This window comes from Haliotis rubra, unplaced genomic scaffold, assembly GCF_003918875.1.
Source record: "Haliotis rubra isolate DU_JTF1 unplaced genomic scaffold, ASM391887v1 Scf25, whole genome shotgun sequence".
NCBI classification, from domain to species: Eukaryota; Metazoa; Mollusca; class Gastropoda; order Lepetellida; family Haliotidae; genus Haliotis; species Haliotis rubra.
This window is the reverse complement of record NW_025766558.1, coordinates 1085879-1107883: the sequence shown is the minus strand read 5'-3', so window position 1 is coordinate 1107883 and position 22005 is coordinate 1085879. Positions and strand designations below refer to the sequence as shown.

Genomic DNA, 22005 nt, shown 5'->3' with positions numbered 1-22005 from the left:
TTGTTTTTTCTCTAATCAAGACATGTATATCAAGCTGTCCAGTCACCTCAGTGGTTTCTATATCACTATCGACTGTGTCACTACCGTCCACCAGAATGTCGTTCAGCCAATCATCCGTGGTGGTTCAGGGTTTTGTCCCTGCTTTCTGTTATGTACCGTGAATCTACCCCCCCACTGAAACCTCGTATACCATCTCTGTCTCCCTTGAGCTGTATTAAGAAAAACATGTTTTTCGAACACATTTTCTCAATACTGAACAGGACAGTAAGATATTTTGTAAAATATCATATTGAGGCAAAATGTGATGAGCTTGAACATCATTTCAAACCACAACACATGAAACAACTCGGCGGACATCGATGTGTTTTGATTAATACGATATCATTTGTGAAGCGTTGATAACGGTATCTCTTTATATAAAGTGAGAAATTTGAACCAAAAGTAAATATAAAAATAAGTGAAAATAGGTTTTAAAGCGGCGTGATGCACGAGAAACCTTTTAAACGGGATTTCTCTGGTGCATGCGTGTACTCTTAACTCTTAATCTTAATTCTAATGACGTGTCTTTCGAATACGGTTCAAATCAAAGTTATGTCAATGGCAGCGCAGAGGTTCATAAGAGCATCATATGGCAGTGATATTCACTGTGTAACAATGTTTCAAGTGTAATGCATTGTATAAGTCAGCGAGACGCTGTGGTGTTAGCTGTTAGCTGTTATATATTTATACTTGAACTAGATTTAGATAGAAAGATCTGGAAAGTGCTTCAAGGAGCTTATTCCTCTCATATAACTCTCATTTCACATGATCAGTTACAAGGAGACCGGCATTGGTCGTGATGATCATGGTACCCTACCATGACCATTATAGTAAGCTGGATGACCATCACCGTCTGTTTTGCTATCACTGCTCTTGTATTATATCATCTCTGAATTTGCACTGCCATAGAAATACCTTGGTATTGATTTGTGAACGTTTACAATGCAATTGTTATACACATCACATGTGTTTGTTGGTTGTTGATTTCACACCCAATTCTGAGGTCCTTGCATCACCGCTGATTGGCAGCGACTCATCAACACATGCCATAGCATGAACGCAATCGTGAGTGAGTTGAGTTTTACGCCGCACTGCAATATTCCAGCTATATGGCGGAAACGCAACCGACTAATTGTTGCTGTTTGGTTGTTTGACTCAATGAATGCGGTAACCCCTGAAGATCCGGGTCTTCAGTAACCCATGCTTGCCGTACGAGGCGACTAACGGGATCCGGTGGTCAGGCAGCTGACGTGGTTGACACATGTCATCGGTTCCCAATTACGTAGATGGATGCTCATGATGTCGATCACTGGATTGTCTGATCCAGACTGGATTATTTACAGACCGCCGCCGCCATATAGCCCGAGTGTGGCGTTTAACAACAAACACACCACGTGGTACTGAGGACCAGCTCTGCCCGTGACTCCCCACACTGAAACTCGAATAGGTGGTGAGGATCTCTTCTGCTTCTCAAACCCCGCAGCACGTAGATATTTTGTGTAGCATAAGAAAATAAGCAGTCAAAATAAACAAGAATCGGAATATTTTATTTGAGTGTGTTTTATTGTCTGTATAAAATAGTTGATTATGACAACGATGTGATATAGTACATGTATGGTCACAGATGAATGTCCGATAAAACAAAGCAGCAGTCAGAGTCAGAGTCGAGTGTGAGAAACTCAGCAGAATACTATACGTACACGTAGGGCAGTATGGAGCAGCCGTACGAATAAACCCTGATCTGGCGAGTCACTGTAGTAGCACACGGCTTACCTCCCCTTCTACCTCTTGCCCCACCCAGCTTCTAGATGTCGCCTTCCACTTGTGGGTAAGTGGTAGAGTGGGGTAATCCTCCATGGATGTACAAACACAGGGTCACATTGTACAGTTTCTGCACATGCGGCTGTAACCGTGCATTTGTCCGTATTCATGAAGGGGTATTTAATACATACATCTAGTATACTCTATTCACGAGGACAGACTAGAACATATTCACCATGAAAGACGACAGCAACACAACACACACGTCTTGTATAATGTATTGCCAAGCGACATTTTAACAAAATCAACATACATTAATTTCATTAACATGATCTGATATATCACAGAGACAGTGTCATTTTAACAATAATATATTGGACAGAAGATTGTTTCTCTAGTTAAACCTCTTGCGTAGTCTGAGCATAATGTACACTATATACAACCTGGATCGGTTAAGTCACTTTCATTTAAACATGCTAGTACATGGATCCTGTCGAAAAAAAATCATGTAATTCAATTCAACTTAAGAAACAAGGCACCTCACGTGCATCTGGGCATAGAATCAGAGCCAGCATATATTTGGCTGCAAACAGGACAAGTTGCCTCCCGAATCACCATATATATTACTGTCATCGTCTTGCAACCAAAGCCAGTACCGAGATAACCATGGTCTGGTCTCATACCATCAACTTACACGTCCCACTGTACAGGAAAATATCAGTTCCGTAAGAAAACAAATCCGCAAAACAGCATAACCCCGGTTTCGGTCACGTTGCTGTAAGTAGCTGCTCAAGTCGTACCTACAGCGTCTACACTAACTTACCGTGAATAACAGATTGTAGTATGATTTTACGCCGCTTTTATATTCCAGCACTATCACGGCGGGCGAAACTTGAAATGGGCTTCACACATTGTACTCATGTACCAACATCGTGTAAACAGAGAGCCACCATTGTACTAATAGCACGGTGTTCTAGCAGAGCAAAGGTTTCCTTCTAGTATAACACATTGACAATAGTGCCATGAAAGAAGAGGGTGGTCCATCAGTTCTTTTGAGTGGGAAAATTTAACATACATTCGAATCAGATACACCTCTATTTTCACCAGATTGTCTCTGTGAACCTGATCTCTGGCACCGTCAAGGATGGGGTCCATACATGATTATGTTTGCAGTCTGCCACTGACGTCCGATATTTCAAGAACATCCTTCATTTTTTGCCTGGTGAGTAAGTGAGTGAGTGAGTGAGTGGAGTTCAACGCCGCTGTGGACAGATCACGGGACGTCAATTTTAGGTTCCAGGAAAGCCCGAAGTATGGCGCTGACAAACTCAGAAATCTAATCATCGCAAACCGGGATTCATAGCACGGGTGTGTGTTGTATGATTGACTATATCAAATGGCATTCTCTCCAACAAGAATGTAGGCAAAATGTGTTTCCATGGAAGAAATACTATCATACACAATGTCGTATACACTATCGATTATATAAAACTCATTGGTGTAAGAATTTTTAAAAAAAAACACAGTAGAAAACATGCAAAACAATACTTAAGCCTCAGCGCCCCCTAGCGGGTGACAATACATGATGATAAAAGCCGTCAACGATGCAACCCGACAGGTCACAGTAAAATCAAGCTAATGGCACAGCTATGCTGAAACACATGGAAAACGCATATTCGATTTTTTTTCTATTTGACCTTTCGGTCGGAAAGGGCACATGACGTTGTTGTTGTTATTGTTGTTGTTTTTAGGCAGGAGATGACCAACCCCAACACAACACTGTCTTATGTTTTGTCGCGTGGGGAAATATTTACGCTAAAATCGATTTATTGCCCGAGGTTAATTAAATTATGCGTTTTCGTTGTGTGTCATAATATACACAAAATACACCATCGGAAACCTTCCACACTGCGCTAGTATACGTCCACGACGATGGTAAGTATACGTTACGACGTCACCGTTACGACCGCCGTGTGGAAGCGAGCCCGACTGCGACACGGGTGTAAAATACTGATGTGTGTGATGGCTACTTCACCCGCCTCTCAACCCGTTCCCGTCCACACTGTAATCTCCTGGTTCCATACCCTGACTGAACTTTCATGAGGTCACCATTTCATATTTAGACGTCAGTGAGAATGTTAATTGTTTACACTGCTTCTCAGGTTTGACACGTCAGCTCATTATACTGTTGCCTAGCAACTGCATGAGATGCTTTTTTCTGACATCAGTTGTCGCATCAGTGTCGATGTTTGGGAAACATGTTATATGAAGATTCTGCACTCCATTCTGACGTCACAGTATTCCTTGTTTTACAAATATCATTCCATAATACTCCAGTTCCAGACATGTATCGCACATGAGCTAGCATGACACGTCGAATGACACGAAACACGAGTCTGTATGACCACACTTAAGGCTTCACGGTTGCTTCTGCGGCTTTCTTTGATATTTCAGCTGTCTTTCAGTCTTGATTCTCCACTTTCTGTGACTGTCCGTATGATGTCATATTTCCATTCAGAAACAACCAGGCCCTATGTCCCGTAATTTCAGAAACAACCAGGTTCCACTGCCCGTGCACTCAAATACCCTGCTGCCTCCAACTGTGCCAGGCTGCATGGTTTAACCTGATGGCCTTGGTTTCATCAGCATGTGTAAGCACGCTACCTTCCTCAACAACACACTCCGTGCACCTGCACGCACCTGCACACACCCTGCACGCACATACACAGCCTCGGGTACGTCCCCAACATACGGACCACCCTACTATCACAGGGCTACTGGCTATATCCTCACTGTGTGGACTGGTTCTGGCCGTCCGCCTATGCAAGCAGTCCAATCATCGACTGTAAGGCAAGGACGGGGTTCCTTCTATAGTTTTATAAAATATATACTTTGCACTGAGATGGTCCCAAACCTGACCTAGAGTCACGTGATCACAATATGATACACCTCCGTTTCCCGAGTTTCTTGGGCTGCACTTTAGGGTCCAGGACAGCTATGATAGCTTCATCAAAGACGTCCTTCAACCCTTTCTTGGTCAGGGCTGAGCATTCCACGTAGGAATTGCCCCAAGTTTGTCACACACTCTCTCCGCCTCCTCCACAGTCACCGGCTTCTGTTTCCTCTTCTGGAGTTTCTGCCTCGTGGGTTCGTCCTCCCTTAAGTCCACCTGAGTCCCCACAAGCAGGAATGGCGTCTTGGGACTATTGTGTCTGATCTCGGGAATCCACTTATATTCCAGGTTCTTCAGGGAGTCGGGCTTGACGACCGAGAAGGCGACCAGGAACACGCTCGTCTCTGTGTAGGACAACATCCTTAGACTGGTGTACTCCTCCTACAACACAGGCAACACATTGATTAGACCATCGTACAACACAGGCAACACATAGATTAGACCATCGAATAACACAGGCAACACACAGATTAGACCATCGTACAACACAGGCAACACATAGATTAGACCATCGTACAACACAGGCAACACATAGATTAGACCATCGGTAATAACACAGGCAACACATAGATTAGACCATCGTACAACACAGGCAACACATAGATTAGACCATCGAACATAACACAGGCAACACACAGATTAGACCATCCTTCAACACAGGCAACACACAGATTAGACCATCCTTCAACACGGGCAACACACAGATTAGACCATCGAACAACACAGGCAACACATAGATTAGACCATCCTTCAACACAGGCAACACATAGATTAGACCATCGTACAACACAGGCAACACATAGATTAGACCATCCTTCAACACAGGCAACACACAGATTAGACCATCCTTCAACACGGGCAACACACAGATAAGACCATCCTACAACACAGGCAACACACAGATTAGACCATCCTACAACACAGGCAACACACAGATTACATCATCCTTCAACACAGGCAACACACAGATTAGACCATCCTACAACACGGGCAACACACAGATTAGACCATCCTTCAACACAGGCAACACACAGATTAGACCATCCTTCAACACAGGCAACACACAGATTAGACCATCCTACAACACAGGCAACACACAGATTAGACCATCCTTCAACACAGGCAACACACAGATTAGACCATCGTACAACACAGGCAACACACAGATTAGACCATCCTTCAACACAGGCAACACACAGATTAGACCATCCTTCAACACAGGCAACACACAGATTAGACCACCGTACAGCAGACACAAACACAACAAGCTTTGATCAGAGAGTTTATGACCGTTGGAACTGTTTGGTATTTCCTACGAGTAGCATATGCATGTTCACATGAAACGATACGTTATCATGTTAGTGTGTCATCTATTAATAACACCGCATGACAGGTAGAGGTTTCAAGACAACCAAACCAATTCAGGGTTAACAAAATCTGATGTTGTTGACATCCAACAAGTATCCAGTACAGGGGACACATGACCACACATGTACCTCTGTACCACACATGTACCTCTGTACCCCACATGTACCTCTGTACCACACATGGCGGACTCTCACACAGGAGCTTGTCTGCGTTTTGTACTAACCCAGCTTTACGTGATGACAACTAAACTGCAGGCTTTATGACGGTGTAATATAGTTGGCACACAGTACACCACAGTACACACAGTAGTTGGAGATATTTAACAATACTGAAATCATATTGTTATCAACTACTCAGTAAGGTTTCACGTCCGCGTTAGCAATGTCGTGTCCGGGGACGACATAATGAATTTAACACCATGTATCAATATGGAGAAACGAACTTTCAACGTGCGAACGCTTTAACCATTGAGCTACCCGACATCCCATATCATGTCACAACCACTTTGTCACCAGACAAGCCTACTTACAACTCACAGCACAACATACTGTTTTTTAAAATATCCAAATCTGTTTATTTTTATATTTTTTTAGTATTTACATATTTACATGTTTTAAATCTGTTTACCTTGATGCTATATATAATATTTATAATCGGAACATAAATACAATGATGTACTAAATCCGATGAACATACAGATTCAGATATTCGGTGACAAAGAATTGTCATTCCATACAACACCACACTTAAACGTCATAGAAACCTCCAACACCATACAACACCACACTTAAACGTCATAGAAACCTCCAACACCATACAACACCACACTTAAACGTCATAGAAACCTCCAACACCATACAACACCACACTTAAACGTCATAGAAACCTCCAACACCATACAACACCATCTTAAACATCATAGAAACCTCCAACACCATACAACACCACACTTAAACGTCATAGAAAACTCCAACACCATACAACACCACACTTAAACGTCATAGAAACCTCCAACACCATACAACACCACACTTAAACGTCATAGAAACCTCCAACACCATACAACACCACACTTAAACGTCATAGAAAACTCCAACACCATACAACACCACACTTAAACGTCATAGAAAACTCCAACACCATACAACACCACACTTAAACGTCATAGAAAACTCCAACACCATACAACACCACACTTAAACGTCATAGAAACCTCCAACACCATACAACACCACACTTAAACGTCATAGAAACCTCCAACACCATACAACACCACACTTAAACGTCATAGAAAACTCCAACACCATACAACACCACACTTAAACGTCATAGAAACCTCCAACACCATACAACACCACACTTAAACGTCATAGAAACCTCCAACACCATACAACACCACACTTAAACATCATAGAAACCTCCAACACCATACAACACCACACTTAAACATCATAGAAACCTCCAACACCATACAACACCACACTTAAACGTCATAGAAACCTCTAACACCATACAACACCACACTTAAACGTCATAGAAAACTCCAACACCATACAACACCACCACGCTTAAACGTCATAGAAACCTCCAACACCATACAACACCACACTTAAACGTCATAGAAAACTCCAACACCATACAACACCACACTTAAACGTCATAGAAACCTCCAACACCATACCATAAACGTCATAGAAACCTCCAACACCATACAACACCACACTTAAACGTCATAGAAACCTCCAACACCATACAACACCACACTTAAACGTCATAGAAACCTCCAACACCATACAACACCACACTTAAACGTCATAGAAACCTCCAACACCATACAACACCACACTTAAACGTCATAGAAACCTCCAACACCATACAACACCACACTTAAACGTCATAGAAACCTCCAACACCATACAACACCACACTTAAACATCATAGAAACCTCCAACACCATACAACACCACACTTAAACATCATAGAAACCTCCAACACCATACAACACCACACTTAAACTTAAACCATCAACACCACACTTAAACATCAAACCTCTAACACCATACAACACCACACTTAAACGTCATAGAAACCTCTAACACCATACAACACCACACTTAAACGTCATAGAAACCTCTAACACCATACAACACCACACTTAAACGTCATAGAAACCTCCAACACCATACAACACCACACTTAAACGTCATAGAAACCTCCAACACCATACAACACCACACTTAAACGTCATAGAAACCTCTAACACCATACAACACCACACCTAAACATCATAGAAAACTCCAACACCATACAACACCACACTTAAACATCATAGAAACCTCCAACACCATACAACACCACACTTAAACGTCATAGAAACATCCAACACCATACAACACCACACTTAAACGTCATAGAAAACTCCAACAGATGTGACTGGAACACTTATGTGACTCGACACAGACCTCTCGACCTGACTTGAATGTCTAAATGTTGTTAAAGTTTATGGAAAATAAGATGGAAATGTCTTTTTTAATGAAATAATGGGTAAAATATGTATGGTATTATTTACTGTTCAAGTACATAATTCACGAACTACTTCCCGAAGCTGTTTCTCGAAAATATGTTGGGATTAATTCCATTTCCTTGTTTACTAAAACACAGGATCCGGCTGGATCTCAAATAGCTATCCTGAACCTTGACAGGGAAACCGACGATACACTTCCGGGTCACAAGCTCTCATGTTATCGCACTAACCTAAAAGAATTCAGCGTCATAAAATTGTTTCAGCAATTAATTGTTTCCTGACTGGCAAGCCTCTCGTCAGCACACGATCTTTACTGGGAATTGTTAGAAGGTATTGCGTATTGATTCGTTCGTTCGTTCGTTCGTTCGTGAGTGAGTGAGTGACTGCAGCGTCGTCTTGAACCGGTCTTGAGTATTTGAGCCTGCAACTGCAGCTGAAATACGGGTGTGGTCTAACCAGGGATCATCATACTGGTGAATACTGGATTTGAACCATCAGCGCGTTGAGTTTAATCAGTAAGGGACACAACTCTGTAACGAGAACGTGTCTGTAGACACGCCTGCATAGACCATCATGTAAACCAAATCCGGGGCATGCCAATATTTATCAATAACCTACACAAACCAGCACCAGTTATGAAGAACGGAATGAAAGCTCGTGAGTTGTGCCATGCAGGAAAGGTCGTTCAACCAGTCATTCAAAACTAAACATTTCATAAATCTTGAACGACCCCTGAGTTTCTACTGCGTGATGTTTGAGCCAACTTGCATGATGTCGCACAGACGCCCGCGACGTTGCCAGTCTGGTTTACGTCAATCCCTAACACACAGCCTCTATGGCGGAAGATGCAGAAATATATACCATCAACCTTTTACATAAATACAAATAGCTGGATCTCCTTGGGGTTTTATGTGTGAGGCCTGTGTGATATATTCAGACATAAACGTAACGTATAAGAATAAGCTAAATGAAAGAATAACGGCGTTAAGAAAAATATCTGAAGACATATAGACAGACACGTGTCAAACATACAGTGTTATATAGCCATCAGTAGATATCTACCGACATTTATAGCAGACGTAATAGTGTCCAGGGAAGTACAGATATATATAACACTGTCCTGGGAAATATAGGCATATATAACACTGTCTAGGAAAATACAGATACGCATGACACTGTCCTGGGAAATAGACACGCACGAGTTAAAACCTTACGTCACATGGGCAATATTTCAGCCATGTTGCAACGAGAATTTGAATATAAATACTAAATATATTAGGAATAAGAAAACTGTCATCAATGGATCACAGAGTTACATAAATATATGTACCAGTACGGAGTTTGATAAACCTGTTAATTCAAACACGCCATGTAAAGAGACCCACATAGACAAGTGCATTACAGCTTGTTTCGAGATCGGGTGACGTCAGCGGATGGATATGACGGCAGGTTTACCGCGCAGAAATACCAGTGTTTATAAACACGCACTTTGAAACGCAACACGCGTTCTTCAAGCCCCCCTTTCTGTCTGCGTGATCAGGATGGAATCTCTAAACATAAATACCTGAAGATACGCGCTGATAGTGTACGTGTGTCAATCTGCAGCGTATCAGGGACATTTGTTCCACACGAATGTCTTCAGGACATGTTAACGCGGTCATGTCGATTATATTCTAAAAGGACGGACCTTTCTGTGGTCACAGACCTTCCATTGAGACGACGCGAAATGGGGTCTTAAAGCGGCATTGATAATTACCGGTCTGCGTGTGTTATGGTGCTAACCCACCGAGATACAGGTATACTGACCCCATCAGTCCAGGCCTTGTTTTGTCCCCTAAATGCCGAGCGCCTAGCAGGGTCCACGGAGCAGACACCCTGTGTTGTACCTTGGGATGCCCATAAATCCTCGCCTAAATAACTGACATCAGAAAACGATTCCCCTACTGAGATAACTGTTTTGTTATTTATGGGTATTCAAACTTGAAATGAATCTGAGAAGCACCAGTTCTATTCCTTGTCCACACAACCCGGCGACGCACCCGTCCAGGGCCCCATGTCGAGGGGCCACAACCCGGCGACGCACTCGTCCAGGGCCCCGTTCCTCAAAGCGATAGTAGCGCTACGACTGTTGTAAGTCTATGTTAAAGTATGGGAGTTACGATCATCTTAGCGCTACGATCGCTTTGAGGAACGGGGAACGGGGCCCTGGGCCCCATGCCGAGGTCGAGAGGCACATGTTGGAAATGGGTACGGCACCAACTGTCCGAGGGAGCATGAGAATCACAACAGCGGTATATCAGACCCCTGTGGGGGAGGGAGGAGGAGGCGCTGTCTGTACGTACCTGTCCCGCCGTGTCGAACAGCCCCAGCTGGTAGGGTGTGTCTCTGATGGTCACGGTCACTGAAACACACAATCACACAACTATAGTCTCTGAATATACATAATGATGACAGTTAAAAACAATCCTATTTAAATTAACACGGATCCACTGTCCACAGTGAAATGGGAGATTCAGGACCTGAGGGAATCTAGACTTGTTTCATTTAGGGCTACAGCATGGCAGAGAGGGCTAGGCGGAAGGCAAACTATCGCGGTTCAGGGACTGTGAGACAGACTTTAGTCTCCAGTACTGGCAAGTAAAGGACGCAGGTCTACTTACACGCAACAAGTCGGACGTTTGATTGATTCGTTCAACTAAATCACGCGAGGGTTTGGGTAAATATTCAACTCATATACTCTTAGTTATAAAAGCCGAACGAAAACCGGTCAAACGTGTAAAAGGTTTGAACAAACTGGATAGACATATTTAAAGGAATGTGAGGGGACGTTCATGGTTTGGTACATCTTAAACATAGTTTACAGTTTGATTTCCCAAACCGGTCTAACCAAACTTCACAACTGCACCGAACAGTCCCATCTTCCGACGGATAAACGTTTAGTGTCTTTCGTTGATGACAAACAATTTGTGCTCTTGTGTCACTGTTACAATGAAGCTGTTAGTCACTTCCCGGTGTAGTAGTCTACCTGCACCTAGATAGTGTTACGTCGTCACAGCTAACAGTGTACACACAATACATCAGGCTGCCCCACTTCGTCTAGGGCTACCATCTCAATACAGGGGTTACTGGGGGCGACTGTTGTACATCACGTGACCACAGCCCTGTTCTTTATGTGTTTCAGGAAATATGTTCACTACCTGCTTCTGATTACTCACGAGGAAGGTGTGCGTGTTCCACATAACGATGACGTCATACCTTTCCGTAAAGATACGGGGAACTGTGAAGATCATCGATCACATCAGCGTCCCAGACCCTCTGCATCTACCGTGCTAACGCTGCAGTCAGCAATAGTTCATACGTGTCAAGACTGGATCGGACAAACAACAGGTTGATAGCATGAGCACCGGTCAGTTCGCCAGGTCACTCATTTAAGCTGATCTTCATTTTCGCAAGTTTGAACAAGCGCGTGGCCCCGGGGACCTACTCTGTCCGGGAAACGGACCCCAGGAAACCCACGAGGCAGGAGTCAAGGCGGGAATACTGGAGCGCGCAGTGTTCGCTGTACGACGCATATGCTCATTAACAGACATCGTTACTCTCGTGTTTTGTATATTGTAACAATAAAAAAAAAGTAATAGTAATTATCCACGGATGTTCTAATAAGTCTATTCTATCTCTGGGTCTCATATATGTATGTACCACGGCATCATACTACAGACTTGGTCCTGTCTACTAAAGAATAGGAGTTACGATCATCTTATCGTTACGATCGCTTTGATGAACGTACCACTGTACTAGTCTGCAGACCGAGTTCGGTCTACTAGACCTTGTGTAGCCATACCGTAGCACTGCTCATCTGACTGGCGCTGTCTACAAGTACCGTTGCACCACAGGTTCTGATGCTATATTAATTAACAGTGCATGTGTATTGAGACAGCTTCAAAGCGGAAGCGAAGTGTGATTGATTGTGGCAGGGTAATGGCTTGATTTGCTATAATTAGACATGAGAGGTTATAAACCGTGCCTGGTGTGTCAGCAACGTTGACAATGTGAAGCACGTTGCTTGGAATGATGCGGTTACAGCACTGTGTTCCGCTGGCGCTCTGTGTCAACAAAACCTTTCGCGTGTTTGAGGGGGAGAGTGAAGACGATAGATATTCCTGTCCGTCACATCCCCCACTCGGTATTGATTGGTGCGTCCGTGCAGGCAGTAATCATTATTTACCAACCAAGTGCATCGATGCATGCTCTAGGAGCTACAGCGAACCAACATGAAACAACGGCTTGAATAATGTAACGAAAACGAATGCTCATCAGAGAGAGGGAACTGAATCAGGGAGTGGTGAAATTGCCTTCTGTGTGTCGTTGATCGGTATTGATGCACTCAACCAGTCGCCATGGTGTTACACTCATGACAGTATATTACAGCATAATAGCGCTTTAACTATCTTCAGTACATCTTGAAGTAGGGTAGTTACTACAATCAGATCGCAGAAAGAGGACCCAGTTCCTCCTGATCTCCACTAGGCTACCCGATCTCCACTGTGTACCCTGACCTCCATTGGGCTACCCGACTTCCACTGGACTGCCCGACCTCCACTGGGCTCCCGACCTCCACTAGGCTACCCGACCTCCCCTAGGCTACCCGACCTCCACTGAGTAATCCGACACCAAACACTGCTCCAATCTCCGCCAAGAAGTCACGGGACGAGGTCTCTCAATGTCACGCCACACTACTTGTCGTGCACATCCAAGTATATACACAGCACCAACTGACGCTACTGTTCGTTAAATTCATTCTGTATGTAGACCGGTCAAATCTCAAAACAACCCCCCACCCCCCTTCCCTGACTCACGATTACAGAACAACATATATTTATCATCTTTGGCAGAGAACAACAAAACAAAAGCCAAGACAAGAGTGTGCCATTTTCCACAGATGGCGCTGTACCCCTTGTCGGAAACACCGCCTAGTGCAACAACAATTGAAACAACATTATCAGCTCAACATCACTTCAACTACAGCATCCGCAACGACTGTGACGTCTGCTACAGAGCGAGCTCCATCTACTTAATAAAGTGATCTTCTGCAGGATCAACGATAAGAATCATGTTATTAATACCGCATCCATCGTCTATGCTATATTCTGATCTATGTAGCTAGTCGTCTGCAGTGCGTATATATTTATCGTCTGCTTTGAAGCTATCAATCGTCTGCTTCCAGTAGCCCTATCATTAGCTGTTCCCGTGTTGGTTTAGATGCGCTACGGGATCGTCTGGTATGAGGCTGCGGCGGTCGGAATGACGTTTCCTGACAGATTCTACTCAGTAAATACCCCTAAACGTCGACATATTTGATAATGAAACAGTGGCTAATCCCCACAGAACATATTTAATAGGCGACACAAAACAATTAGTACGGCACCAGGATCTGGGTCAGTGTGAACTGTAGGAGAGGCCAGTATTGGGCCAGAAATGCTACATCGTATTTGCAGTGTTCCCAATTACAGAGCAACTAACTATAGGCCTCACTCGGACACTGCGATGATATGTTAAATGATGTGCACACAAGCCATTAATACGTTGTGTATTCTGTCGGCTGTGTCGTTTCCCAACACAGCGTGATAGCGGTCGATAGCGAGCTGGAAATATACTGAATGTAAATCATATAAATCACTCGTCCCTCATCATGTGTCAACATAAATTCGGCTCAGTAGTGGAGTAGAACGCCTGTGATCTATCTCAATCTACTCGCTGTAAGCTCTTGCAAGAATAAGTCATTAACTTTACAGGTTTAGTAAAAGTTCATCTGTACCTTTGTGTACATTAATTTCACAAACATTTTGTCAACAAAGCGTTCTGTTTATATGAGATCCAAGTAAGTGAGTGAACAGATCTGGACAATATATGCAGCATGGAGTACACGATCCTTTGGGTTCTCACCACTTGCCCACCTCGGGAACTAAACCCGGATTGTCACTGTGACTAGTGAACACTTTAACCAGTGTGCTACGTAACCCATCCCATAAGGTTAAGCTGGTGATCAGCTGTATTGCCGCGTTGTCATAGCGACCAACATCAGTTACATCTTAACTGTACCGATAAGCAGCACCTGATGCATAACCTTGGCGTATATGCTTGACCAATGTCCACAATTAATAAGAAAGACAGTGGTATCACCAGGAGCCTTGTATAACGGTATAACAGCACCAATAAACAGCGGTACTCGTTACATAATGAGTGTTGTTTTATGACGCAGTATCCAGCTATCGCACACTGGCCTGGGAATAATACAGGCTGGTCCTGGCAAATCTCGAACTGCGCCATCGGGGTATAATACATATCAGCTAGGTGACACACCGTAACTATATTATTATTACGACGGTACGGGGATCTATGTCGCCCACAGGGCTCTTTATACTAAGCATGGCGTCGTTAGTGTTATTATCTGTATTACGGTATCTTCCTGCACCTTAGTGTTTCCGGACTAAAGTGATTGTGTGTGGGGAGTACCACGTGACCTTGAGTGGATGACGACGACAACGAGGATGTGGTGTAATCGAGGTGACAGCATCTACCACGTCCGATAGCACTCGCGTCAATTAAACGAACTTCTCGTATGTCATCCTTCCTGTTAGTTAGAACAAGGCACATCGTACTTGCCCTGAACATATCGGTAGCTCGGACGTAGATACCCTGAACATATCGGCAGATCGGACGTAGATACCCTGAACATATCGGCAGATCGGACGTAGATACCCTGAACATATCGGACGTAGATACCCTGAACATATCGGCAGATCGGACGTAGATACCCTGAACATATCGGCAGATCGGACGTAGATACCCTGAACATATCGGACGTAGATACCCTGAACATATCGGCAGATCGGACGTAGATACCCTGAACATATCGGCAGATCGGACGTAGATACCCTGAACATATCGGCAGATCGGACGTAGATACCCTGAACATATCGGACGTAGATACCCTGAACATATCGGCAGATCGGACGTAGATACCCTGAACATATCGGCAGATCGGACGTAGATACCCTGAACATATCGGCAGATCGGACGTAGATACCCTGAACATATCGGCAGATCGGACGTAGATACCCTGAACATATCGGCAGATCGGACGTAGATACTTCTGAACATATCGAACATATCGGCAGATCGGACGTAGATACCCTGAACATATCGGCAGATCGGACGTAGATACCCTGAACATATCGGCAGATCGGACATATCGGCAGATCGGACGTAGATACCCTGAACATATCGGCAGATCGGACGTAGATACCCTGAACATATCGGCAGATCGGACGGACGTAGATACCCTGAACATATCGGCAGATCGGACGTAGATACCCTGAACATATCGGCAACATATCGGCAGATCGGACGTAGATCGGAGATCGGACGTAGATACCCTGAACATATCGGCAGATCGGACGTAGATACCCTGAACATATCGGCAGATCGGACGTAGATACCCTGAACATATCGGCAGATCGGACGTAGATACCCCTGAACATATCGGCAGATCGGACGTAGATACCCTGAACATATCGGCAGATCGGACGTAGATACCCTGAACATATCGGCAGATCGGACGTAGATACCCTGAACATATCGGCAGATCGGACGTAGATACCCTGAACATATCGGCAGATCGGACGTAGATACCCTGAACATATCGGCAGATCGGACGTAGATACCCTGAACATATCGGCAGATCGGACGTAGATACCCTGAACATATCGGCAGATCGGACGTAGATACCCTGAACATATCGGCAGATCGGACGTAGATACCCTGAACATATCGGCAGATCGGACGTAGATACCCTGAACATATCTGCAGATCGGACGTAGATACCCTGAACATATCTGCAGATCGGACGTAGATACCCTGAACATATGTAGAGATCGTAGATGAACATGAACAGGTCTCTACTCTTCTCTTGAGAAAGGGACAATATAGAGTTTAATGAAGTTAACTTTAACCTCCACTTGTTTGCAAAGAAATTATGGGTCGGTAGGTTTACTTAGTTGTTAAAATATTCGTCCTACGAGAATAGCCTGGTTTTATCCCTCACGTGGGTTCTAAGTTTTAATTCCGTGTTTCGTGATAATGTAATGCTAAAAGGGGCGCTAACCCAGACCCCTTCACTGTTTGAGGATATATGCTGTCTCTCACGTCGAAGTCAGTGATCTGGCGTCACAGTGATGTTGCACTTGTGACCACGTTGCTTCCAGATGACCGCGTCACGCCTGGTGGTGACAGTTAGAGACAGGAAAACAACCCTTGGCTATTTGTCACAACCGGACAGCCGGACACTACTCCGATCATAATGACCATTCTGTTAAGCACACCGAGTTCGCCCGGACATGGGATTCAGGGTCAGTGTGAAAGGACTGGCCATTAACGCCCATGTGAGGAGAGGTCAACCCAGATATCTTGATGGAAGTTGAAAGTGAATTAAATTAATATTTCCTTTCATTACACACATGTTGTTTCACACAGGATAATTGTACACTGTGTGATAACAAAACACGACACGCACCCCTGGGCCCTCTTGACGTGTCGCGGGCATGCGTCTCTTTATCAAGTCCTGAATGCTATCATACTTATTCAGGGGCGGTGGGGTAGTCCAATGGTTAAAACGTCCGCTCGTAACGCTGAAGACCCGGGTTCGATTCCTCACAATGGGTACAATGTGTGAAACCCATTTCTGGTATCCCCTGCCGTGATATTGCGTAAAACTCAACTCACTCACTCATACTTATTCACGGTGTTCTTGACAAACACGGGACCAACACCGATACTGGTGAATGGCGACAGGTAATGAAGGTGCGTGGAATTCAACCCGGGAGGCCCAATACGTCATGCACTCCTGTGTAAGTGAGTGGGTGAGTTTAGTTTTACGCCGCTTTTAGCAATATTCCAGCAATATCACGGCGGGTAACACCAGAAATGGGCTTCACACATTGTACCCATGTTGGAAATCGACCAGGGCCTTCGGCGTGACGAGCGAACGCTTTAACCTCCAGGCTACCCCCACCGCCCTTTTCTCCTGTGTAAACTAATTGCATAATAAACAGAACATGAACAGAAGCTAACAACCAAGAGACAAGTAGAGTGTACTGGTCGGAGTAATTCCTACAGTAAAATCACTCTATGAACTCTCAACAATCAGCAAGCAGTCGGAAACTTCTCCTCCCTTTAAGTGTGTTAGTGGTATACGTGGTCAACAGGTGCCCGCTTGATATACCTGTCACTGGTGACACAACAGTTCAACTTGATTGACAGCTACATTCACTGAGGTACGACATCGATGCATATCAAACATCAAACAGCTGCTTGTCACGCTGGGAGAAACCTACAGCACCAACAGCAACGACGTTACACATCGTCAGCGTAATGTACAACTCCCAATCTGACAGGTGCCCGTCAAGCCCGAACCCATCATTGTAATATACCGCAGGACAAGTGCAATGTACAACAGAGTAGTGACATAAACATTACAGTCCTCATGAATCACCGCCGAGGTTACCAAACTGAACTGTGAACTGCAAGTCAACACAGACTCGCACCTGCATCGCCATGTCACTAGGGTTCCGGTGTGGCCTCTGCCGTGGACTCGACCCCGCGGCGCTGATAGACAAAGCCAGTAGTATTGCACGACCTATTCAGGGCCAGTTGGGGAATCAGCTGACATGTGTCACAGCATAATGATAATGCACATTTGAAATGTCACAGGGGAGAATTAACATGCTCGTCACTTCCATGATTGTTGTTCTGTGTTAAACGAGTCAATGCTTAACACGTCCACATTTGTTATAATCTCCGTACTGAGCTTCAGCCAAACTATATACAATACAATACATTATTCACATTTGACATTTACTGCTTGAAGGTTATTCTGGAAAACAATGGCTATTAAAATACTGTTCGTTACTGACAATTTGGTTAATCTCAAACTGGCAAGATTTACATTTAATTCAATGATCGTCCCTTCCGTCCATTTCTATTCATGGTGTTGCTTAAAACAACATTAACTCAGAGATCGAGAAACTTCGATTGTTTCAACATAACACACATAAACCTACTTCCTAAGTGAGACAGCAAAATGGCGTATATATATGTTCTTTTGAGCCACAAACGAGGACACCCTAACCTCCCTTGATGGTCTAGTTTAGGGAATTTGTTCTAACTTATTCCTCTCCTCGAAGTATAATACTGATATAAGATGAAACATAATTCTGATGCTGAATTCTACACTTGCTTTATAGTTAGATGGGTCTTGGTTTGATAAAGTACATACATCTACGATTACATAAGGAAGGACGCACCCTTCCCCCTCCCTCACTGCAGGCCGCCCCTCATCTTCAGCCCTCATCCCCGTCCTCAGCGGCACAACGTCTGTGTTTTGATGTCAGTGTTCCAGATAAACACACCTCGACGCTTGACGGAACGACCCACAGGACTTGTCGCGGTTCTGATTACTTTCAACAACTATTTGATGTTTGCTTTAAAGGCAAATATTTTGTCCCCGATGTGCATTTCGGTTGTTGTTTGTTAACGACGGTTCTGATGAAATAAGTAAGGTGTTGACTACACTCCATCTCGCTATGTGGGTCACGGATCAGACGGGAGTTGAAAGCTGCCGAGTTGTCGCGTGTTCCTGAAGCTCAGCGGTACTTCCAGGCCTATGTTCGCGTGGAGACGTATGGCCTCGGAATAAGTAGCTCACAGCACGAGTCACTGAGTGAATATTGTTTACGCCGCGGTTCCAATATTCCTGCCGTGACGCCGCCTGGTATACATAATCCATACGCTTTGTTGACGTAATGAACGACGTCCAGTGCTGGAAGGATACGACACGCAGTCAGACGGTCAAACAGTCTGACCACCTGGTCAAATGTAGTCGCCTGTTCAATCAGCCATTATACAACCTCGAACATAAGATGATCCACTTCTTCTGCTTCAGTGGAACGTATGTAAGACGTCTCTTAGTCTATTCTGTGGTGCCTCTTCCCATTGCGAGCTGCGGTTGCCATGTTGAGGGTTAAAGGGTAATAAAGTCTGTGTTGGATGAACTAGATTGCATTGCCTTGTAATCAATCAAATCTACCCATGTTACTTTTGACACAGCCAGGAATCGATAAATATCAAACGTGTAATGTCTACGCAACGATTTTACACCAGCCGGACGGCCTCATTGATTTAGCAGGGTTTGCCAGACCTCGGTGATGTCGTGTGTTCTAGAGCTGCCTTCAACAATGGTGCTTTGAGGGTTAATAAGAATACCGTCCCCTCCCTAGCGTCGTCCGCTCGGAGATTGACAAAGTTACACAAGAACACGTCGACATTGCTCTAAAGAGGCGTCCTAGTTGAGGGTCAGATAGTTAATGGATTTCCCACACCGCCCGGAATAAACAGCAAACAACCGTCTGCTTGTACACACTGTGTCGTCTGCTGGGAAAACACTGCTAACTGTCGTCTGCTGAGCACATTGTTAAATATTTTCTGCCGGAACCAACAAGTTTGCATGTGCAGCAGAACCCGTCAGACTCGTGCATCATGACACGCCGACTGACACAAAGATGACTGTCTCCCCTCCAACAGTATCTGTAACATGTTTGGGGGCCTGCATCAGGAGAGGAGGGATGTTAATTTGTCCGTGTATAAAAACATCCTTCAGGAACGAACAGAAATAAGCATATGCTGTTTCAGGAAGCCGAGGATGAAGCAATCCGGTGTAATGTTCTGGTCTTCAGGGAAATCAGTCCGAGGCGGGTGACAGCAAAAGCAGCTGGTATATAGTTGATGACATCTGAGTTGCTGGAGTTGTTTCCGTGTGTTCACGGCCGCTGTCGTCTTCCCTATTCACGGGCTACAGTCGAATAGTTTAGTAAAGAGGTTGTCTTTTTCTCACGACAACGGCATCTATTGTCTGACAATGACACAGGCTAATGTAATCCTGTTAGTGTCAGAAGACGGGTCGTGATTTGTGGTTGATATCTCACGGAATCGAGTATATCGTCTGCTGACTCGCTGTTCACCGATCCGTGTAATTAGGTCATACAAAAGTATGCTAACCACTTCACACTCACATACTGTTGGCAAATATCAGTGGACTCGCACACCGGGAACTGACTGTTGGCGAGTTATCCGGCCGTGTGCTGGAGGTTCATCTTTGTAACACACGTGTGTGATGATGTCATATGAAGAGAGATAGATACATATCTACAATTAACCTTCATCACGGACACTTCTTTCGGTAGCTTAGTGTTACAAAATAAATATTCCATTTATCTTATGGACTCACTCAGTAGGGTCGACCGATGAAACCTACTATTAACTATAAATGAACAAATCAATGAAAAAAATCACAGTGAAATTCGATATAATTCTTACTGGAACTCTTACAGCACTTGTTGACTCAACCAGTGGGCTAGGTCAATCCTTGTAATATTTACAAATTCAGCAAAATTTATCATTTAAAAAAGTAGCTAGAAAATCGATATTCTCTAAACTCGATTATACAGCTTGTTGACAAACCGTTTGTATGGGTGATCTACACGCGTCAGACTGAACACCGAGGAGTCACTGATGTGTCGTCTGCTCCATGGAAGTCATTACTACCAAATAGGTCAGTAAATGACAGCGAAACGTTTTGGGGTGATTATACAGCTTATAACATGGGCCTTGGTAGGTCGACTTGTGGTAACAACTGTTGATTTCACCTCCGTGTGTCCTTCCACCGTCAACTCACAGAGGTTAATGTGTTGTCTAGACTAATAAATTCCACGATATTTCACTGTCACTGCTTCTCAACAAAGGATACCGTTATGTACATTAAATATTAAAATATCTTTTGAAAACCTCCCGTTGAATCCCAGCTCAAGGCACAACCACCGACTCGGATGAATTGGATAAATGTGTACACCGTATTCCGAGATAATCTTTAGGGTGTTCTGTCATATATGTAACTTTAGTTCAGTGAATGGGATATGAAATACCGTACCCCCTCCACCAGGAAGAGGGGACAGAAATCCCCCCCGAACGGTAACCCCTAACGCTGTGACCCCAGGCGGCAGGTGTGAAACACCTTACGAGACCTACCTGCATAATTGTCGAACACTGTGGGTATATATTCCGTGGGGAACCTGTTTGTTGCGTAGCTCATCAACATACACGTCTTGCCTACAGCACCATCGCCGACCACCACACACTTGATAAAATTAGGCTCCGCCATTACAAACAGTTGCCTCGCTCCAAAGCGAGCAGCTTTCGTCTCTCTCCGTATCGTAGAGCACTTGTCAGTGGCGCTCCGCTACATGACGTC

At 44.3% G+C, this 22005-nt stretch overlaps 1 protein-coding gene across 1 annotated transcript; it reads right to left on the bottom strand.

Moving 5' to 3' along the window:
* Nucleotides 1–1581: 1581 nt before the first annotated feature.
* LOC124279380 (cell division control protein 42 homolog) lies at nucleotides 1582–21996 on the bottom strand. Its single transcript, XM_046715199.1, is given in 4 exon segments — nucleotides 1582–4864; nucleotides 4867–5134; nucleotides 10988–11046; nucleotides 21783–21996. Coding segments are annotated over 4 exon segments (591 nt in total). The 5' UTR covers nucleotides 21916–21996; the 3' UTR covers nucleotides 1582–4733.
* Between the last annotated feature and the right edge of the window lie 9 nt (nucleotides 21997–22005).